Source organism: Trachurus japonicus, chromosome 10 (genome assembly GCF_045865225.1).
Source record: "Trachurus japonicus isolate A0001 chromosome 10, Traja_1.0".
Lineage (NCBI taxonomy): Eukaryota > Metazoa > Chordata > Actinopteri > Carangiformes > Carangidae > Trachurus > Trachurus japonicus.
The window spans coordinates 23,506,368-23,513,980 of NC_140916.1; the positions used below are offsets into that span (position 1 = coordinate 23,506,368).

General features: G+C 39.3%; 1 protein-coding gene across 2 annotated transcripts; it reads left to right on the plus strand.

The window, feature by feature from the left end:
• Positions 1-959: 959 nt before the first annotated feature.
• Positions 960-7,271, plus strand: rmnd5b (required for meiotic nuclear division 5 homolog B). 2 transcript variants are annotated; one of them, XM_085790171.1, is made up of 10 exons: positions 960-1,038; positions 2,670-2,846; positions 3,875-4,017; positions 4,102-4,239; positions 4,386-4,486; positions 4,885-5,051; positions 5,252-5,417; positions 5,588-5,690; positions 5,777-5,931; positions 6,326-7,271. In XM_085790171.1, the coding sequence occupies exons 2-10, from the start codon at positions 2,708-2,710 to the stop codon at positions 6,387-6,389; spliced, it is 1,176 nt and encodes a 391-aa protein (XP_085646297.1). In that variant the 5' UTR covers positions 960-1,038; positions 2,670-2,707; the 3' UTR covers positions 6,390-7,271. The 2 variants fall into 2 exon arrangements, with proteins under 2 accessions (XP_085646297.1, XP_085646298.1); XM_085790172.1 differs by having other exon boundaries at positions 960-994.
• The last annotated feature ends 342 nt before the right edge of the window (positions 7,272-7,613 follow it).

Sequence of the window (7,613 nt, forward strand, 5' to 3'; positions counted from 1 at the left end):
GGGAAAGAATGATGAGCACCTCAGCAATGGGGAGCTTTAGTCTACATCACTGATAGATTAGTCATGCAGCCTGCTCAAGTCCAAAGGCCTCACCCACCTTCACCCTTAGCAATGAAGCTCACAGATAAGCTGTGCATAAAGAATATACTGCATGAACCTCAAAGTGGACAAATGTAAACCTTCTGGCAAAAAGGATTAGCAGAGAGGCTGATTTTCAGTGTCCACATGTTTAGCAAATGATGCATGGCAGGGCACTTTCTTGTGAAGATAAACACACACGACTTACCTTTTAAAACTCATTGCAGCTGCTTTTTCTGTTAGGCCTCCATCTGGGAGTTGGAGATGGTCAACAGGAGTCTCTGGTGATGGGTTATTTAAGTGCTAGTATGACAAACAGAAAAATATAAACATAAGATCATATTTAAAATCTATCTTTTTTGAACTGACCTAGTTGCTCTATTAGGATGTGTTTAACTCTTCATGACCAAGCTTTCCACAAGCCATGTTTCCTTATTTACTTTATAATGATACAGTTCTATCTTATGGTAGTCTACTTTAATACTTTTACCTCGCAGAAATATTGGAAATCTTGTATTTCTTCTAGATTTCACTGCAGTAGGCCTAGGCCTACTTCCTCGCTATTTTGTAGAGTGAGGGTTAGGATTTAAGATTTTCAAATATGATTCACTGCATTTGCTGAAGTTAAAAATGAAGAATATACAAAAAAATAACTATAGCCTACCTACCTTGACCATAACATCGAACTTGTATTAAATACATATTTTTTTTAAATATTAGTTTCCTGTGCTAACCTGTATGGGATGAGTTGTGATAGCCTCGAAACTCCATTGTTCAAAAAATAAAACAAGATACGAGCACTGTTCGCTTCGGATGTCGCAGAGAAAAAGACTTTTATTGTGAAAAGACCAGTTAAGGCAGAATGCGACACAGGAAGTTGCGCATTACGGCTGCTAGTGAAGTGTTGCCATAACAGGCAAGTGGCTAACGCTAATGTTTGCTAACTAATTAGCACGATAGGTGAGTGGTGTTTATTTAAATATATCTTAAATTTCTGTTAAACGGCGATATATGCTCGAAGTGTTGGGTAAATACAAAAACAGCAGGTTGTCATTTCTCTCCTGAAATTACTGGGCCTTGTCAGTGAGCAGCAGGCTAACATTACCTAGCTAGCTGGCTAGCTGCTAGCAATGGCGAGCTTTTGTGGCTAGCCAGGGACTGTGACAGCGTTTGTTTATGTTAGCTCTGCGACAGCATTTTTGTTTAAAAATCACCGGATCGAATCAGAATATATGTTTACCAGTCTGGGGAACTTCATTGTATTATTGTTATTGAGTAATGGAAAAACGACACGTAGTATTTCATCATTGAAACACAAATGGAGCTTGCGTTAATGTGGTTACCTCTGTTACGGTAGGTGGACATTTTCTGTGTTCAGCTCACAGTCGGGAATAACAGCAAAGCGGCACCCAACAATGATTTAGATTTACCCCCCCTCACTATTATGTAATGATTTCAGAATATGGACCAACTGTTCATATTAAATCACTGTACATTTACATTTGTTGCTGTATAATGAAACCAAACTTTTGAAGGGCTCGGCTGCTAGCAGCGACTGACGTTAGTAAACACCAGGCCGCGGAGTACTCGGGGAGCCTGCTGCTCATCATGTTAAAGGCCTGGCTAGGAGTTCACAGTGTCAAACCAGGCCAAACTTTTAATCAGGACAGTGCTAGAGAGGTTTGCGTTTTTTTCTTAGCTCGAAAACAAAAAGATCGCCACCAGCTGTTAAAGGTCTTTGAACACACCATTGTCCTCGGCTCTTGTGACAGCTATGTGACAGCCGTGTAATGTCTCTATCATCTCGGTTTTGTCTAACACTTTGTGGCACTTAAATAATGTCGTGGTGTCCCACGTACCATTGATAGGTCCACAGTTAAAGTTTGTAGATTATTATTTTGTGTTGTAACCTCTGTAGCAGACCACCACCACCTGCAAACTACACAATTCATTGGAAAGAGTAAATGATAACATCAGTAGTGGGAGCCTGACCAAAACATCAGCTGAGCTGGTGTACCAGTATTGACATGTGTGGTGGTTAATTGCTGAGAGGAAATTGCTGGTTAGAGATGTTAAAAATATCTTTGTGGTATCGAAAATCAAAACAATTATTAAGCACTGCCATGTATTTCACCTCAAAATTAGCACACATCTTAGATATACATTTCACAGTCCTGTCAACAATGAATATTTCATGTATTTAAGTAAAAACAAAACTATGCTGAAGTAAAAATATACTGCCAAGCAATCAGTCATCTGTATAATTTTTCACCCAATACCTATTACCACTGACGTTTGCTTGCTGGTGTGTCTTATGTGAATATTATAATGATAGCTTTGACTTTATAGAGACTTATGTGATAAAACATCTCATGGGAACATGATATGATTGGCTCTCATTCATTGAGGAAATGGCAGATTAATGCTTAATGATAATAAAACACAGGCCCCAAAATAATAGACATCATTCACTGGAAATACTATTATCTAATTCTCACATATTGAAGAACATTAGAAAACCACCATTGGTCAAGTTATTACATTAAAAGTACTTTTCTGTCCTGATCTGATTTTTTTACTCTTCAATCCAGGTGTCAGTGTTGTGTGTGTGGGTGTTCCAGTCTCAACCATGGAACAGTGTGCATGTGTGGAGCGGGAGCTGGAGAAAGTGCTCCATCGCTTTGTGATGTATGGCCACCAGTCGGAGGAGAGGCTAGACGAGCTCCTGCGCAGTGTCTGTGAGATTCGAGGACAGCTAGTTGCCTTTGGTAAGAAAACCTGACACACATGAAGTGATGGAACGCTATTACAGTATGTGAAGGTTAAGTGAATTAAATCTTTTTTTTTTTAACAATATTTTTTATTGAAATTTCAAATGCATTTCAAACTCAACATTGAATGTACAAACATTTTCACCCATATCCCCTCGAACAGACAAACAATAAAATAAAAAAAGCAAATGGATAGTGACATCAGACATCAGACTAATGGAGTAAAATAAATAAATAAGAATAAGTTATCAACTCCTTCTTCCATATTGCCAGTGATGGTGGTTCTACATTTTTCCAATATAGTGCAATCACTCTCCTTGCATGGAGAAGTCCAAAGTCAATCGTTTTCGATTGCTTCTTTGTTCTGATTAAGTCCTTGGAGTATATTCCAAGTATATAGATTGTTGACGTCAAAGGAATGTTACACTTAACCATCCGTGATAAACATTTAACTACATTTTCCCAAAATACCAATATTTTAGAGCATTCCCATAGGCAGTGAATCAGAGTCCCCTTTTCAGTGAGACATTTGACACAAACATCAGGGATGTTAGGGGAGATATGGTGAAGTTTTGCAGGGATTATATAAACTCTCATTAACCATTTACAGTATACTGAATTAATTTTAATCTTGTGTTAATTGAATTATTTTGCGCTTTTAAACACGCCCTTCGCCAATCTTCTTCACTAATATCTACTTGTGTGTCTGTTCTCCAAGCATTTAATTGATCTGATGCTGATTCTGTTGAGTACTCCGCTAAAAGGTTATAGAATCTAGATATATGTTTTTTACCATTCAAATTATTAATCACCGTTTCCTCAATAATCGATAGCGGAGGTGTGACCATGAATGTCTTATATTTTGATGCTATAAAACTTCTTAATTGCAAATATTTGAAAAAATGTTAAGTGAATTAAATCTTAATTTTATAGTAGTTGAAATATTTGTTTCCTATCATGACTCATCAGATACATGTTGTTTTGTAGATGCAGTTGAAACATTTTTCTTTTTCTCTGTCTTGCAGGAGTACAAGATGCAGACTTATCAGTCTTATCTCAGACTATGGCCCAATGTTGTAAGAATATCAAAGAAACAGTGCAGATGTTGGCTTCCCGACATAAGGACATCCATGGCAGCGTATCAAAAGTCGGCAAAGCCATTGACAGAGTAAGGATAAGCGGCTTCTTTCCTCGACACGTAACATTTCACTCACACAGACACAAACATTAACTCTGACTTGCTTCTCTACAGAACTTTGATGCAGAAATCAGTGCCGTGGTGGCGGAGACAGTGTGGGACACACCAGAGAGACAGAAGTACTTGAGCGAGACCATCGTTGAGCATCTGTACAGACAAGGAATGCTCAGTGTAGCAGAGGATCTGTGCCAGGTAAATGACTGAAACCTTCAACCTAATGTGGTAATGTAAACTTGACAGAGAGATAACCACCCTCCTAAAATATAAGAACAAGATCATATCTCATTTAATCTTTGTTTTTGTCAAGATAATTGTGAAATACTCTGTGTGTTTTCTAGGAGTCTGGTGTAGTTATAGATATGAGTATGAAGCAGCCTTTTCTGGAGTTGAACAGGATCCTTGAAGCTCTGAGGATGCAGGACCTCAGGCCCGCACTAGAGTATGTTATCTGTTTACCCTTATTTGTATTAACTTATTTATCAGCATTGTAGAAAATATCTGCCTGACTGTTTTGCACTAGCACAAAGAACAAAAATACACGTCATCCAAAACAATAGTCAAGAATAGTACATTATATAAAAATTCAGTACATTATGTAAAGGTCAGCATAATTTAGAAGTGCGATAAAATGAGCAAATGTGGCGTAGACGGTTCCAGTTTCAGGCTTAAAAAGTAAAAAGGGATAAAACATGTGTGTCTCTTATTGAGAATGGCCACTGCTGATGGGATAGAGGCTTTTTGTAGCTTTTCTATTTGGCCATTGGGACTTCAAGTCTGCAGCCAACTTGTGTGTTTATGTTTGTTGACACAAACTTATTTATGTCTGTCCCTTCTTAGATGGGCTGTGACGAATCGGCAGCGCCTTCTCGATCTCAACAGCAGTTTAGAGTTTAAACTGCACCGCTTGTACTTCATCAGTCTGCTAAGTGGAGGAATCAGCAACCAAATGGAGGCCCTGCAGTATGCCAGACATTTTCAGCCATTTGCTTCTCAGCACCAGAGAGGTACGCTCTTATACAGAGATATAATCTGGCAGTCTTAATGCAAACACACAAAGATGGTGAATGAGTTCAGCTTTGAAAGAATTTGTGGATTTGACTCTTTTAAGAAGAGACCATGCAAATGATTTGGGATTTATACAATAACAACCGAGCAAGAATAAATGAATTCTTGAGGTAAATATGTCTTCTTTTTGTCCCTTCAGATATCCAGATCCTGATGGGCAGTCTTGTGTATCTGCGCCATGGTATCGAGAACTCCCCGTACCGCAGTCTGCTGGAGACAAATCAGTGGGCAGAGATCTGTAACATCTTCACTAGAGATGCCTGCGCTTTACTGGGCCTCTCCGTAGAGTCACCACTAAGTGTTAGGTCAGAAAAGTATCATTATATTTACATTAAGAACACATTAAGTTGATGCTAAAGTTTAAATAGTTAATTGATTTCTTTTGGTTCAAGATGAAGGTTTAAATTATGCTACTGTGTTGTAGTATTTTTAACCTGTGTATTTAAAAAGATGAATATTGTCTGTTTCTCCACAGTTTTGCATCAGGCTGTATGGCCTTACCAGTGCTGATGAACATCAAGCAGGTGATAGAGCAGAGACAGTGCAGCGGGGTCTGGACACACAAAGATGAGTTGCCTGTAAGTCACTATTGAATTTCCATCAGACATCAGTTTTCATTTTATTTTCAGCATTCATGTAACTCACTGACTCTCTGCTCATTTAGATTGAAATCGACCTAGGGAAGAAGTGCTGGTACCACTCTGTGTTCGCCTGCCCCATTCTTCGGCAGCAGACCTCAGAGAGTAACCCCCCCATGAAGCTCATTTGTGGCCATGTCATCTCCAGAGATGCCCTCAACAAGCTGACCAATGCTGGAAAGTAAGTCAGAAATAAAGCTGGAGTTATACATCAGTAGTAGAGGTTAAAAACACCTTGTTTTATATTGTTGTGGATCCAAACATTCAACAACTGTATGCTCAATCAGAATGAAAAAAACCCCCATGTTAAATCTTGAAATATGGATGTCACAATTTCTCGAAAGAAGCCTTGACAAAATACAACATAAAAGTCTAGAAACTTAATGTCAGGTTTCAGGAATCAAACACAGATAGCCAGCACTCATAAAAATGTCCTCTTTTAATCTGGGCAGCAGCGGCCCACAACGTACGTGTTCACTCAGCCTACTGCTTTCTTCAGCGTTGTGAAGGGAGGCCTGCAGTGATGTAAAGTGTAAATAATTGTATCATCTGTTCCTGATCTCGTCTTTCCACAGGTTGAAATGCCCGTACTGCCCCATGGAGCAGAATCCGTCACATGCCAAGCAGATCTACTTTTGATACCGCACACTATCCTCATGAGTAAGGATGAAGTTCCCTGGAGCTCTTCGCATTTCCAGGACCATTTGCTCTGGCCCTTTCCTCTGTCCCTGGCCTCTTGGCCTGTTATTGTAAGCATTAAGGTTTTATCCCAGTGCTCCTCTGGACAGCCTTGGCCATCCCGTAAAAGCCCACCTCGGACCCTCCAACTTTGCGTAGTACACAGAGTCCTGCGGAGACGGTCCAGCTACAACTTGTAGTGGAGTGAGGAGTCTGTCAATAAAGAGAACATCTTCACGACGAAGCACCTCTGAAAAAGGATCATTCATTGAAACTCATTTGCAAATACCTGCAGAGTTATAGGCTTATCTTTTTAAAAATGTAATACTTTATAGTGTTTGTTTTCTCAGTTTTATCAACTGCTTGAGTTGGATGACTGCTTCTTTTTTCTTTTCTCCCTTTTTTTGACAGAAGCAGTTAAATGATTATGGATGGGTGAGTGTGGGTAACTGGCATAGATAGGCAGTTTTTGACTTCTCAATGATAATAAACTTCTATTATACATGAGATGAGAAAATCCACAGTAACCAAACTGTGTGGTAGGTTTATTATTTGCTGGTGAGGGGAGCTGTGGAGGTGTGTCTTGAATTGAACTCTTTGATTGTGACCCATTACTCCTCCATAATGTAATAAAGGCCTCACGTAGCTTGAAAGTCACTGTTGGCTGATGTATCCATTTGATCAGTAGAACAATTAACTAACTCATCAATGGTGGAACAGCTATTTTCGTGACTGACTGCACCAGCAAGATTTTCATCATTATAGAAGCCATTTGTCTTGTTCTATGTATGTATTTAACAAACAACAACAAAAAGGAAACTAAAAATATATACTACTGTGAAATGTGCTTTGTTTCTATTTTTCATTGCAACCGCTAGAAACGGCTCATGTAAAATAGTAAATTAAAACTGAAGAGCAACATGCATAATCATCACTACTGCGTAACATTCAGAACTAACAACTCGACAGTTCAGATCACGATTGTGCCATCGCCTCACTCTGCCCCGCATTGTGTTCCCTAAGCTTTGCACGCCATGTGATTTGGAGATGTGAAGTGGTGTGACGGTAGCCGTATGGTCTCACTTGCAGTGACTGTAGGCTTGTGATTCAGCTTTACTCGTCGTGAGTGGGAGGGCGTCCTCTGATCATTGTGGCTGTTGTTTAATATATAACTTAGAAAATGCC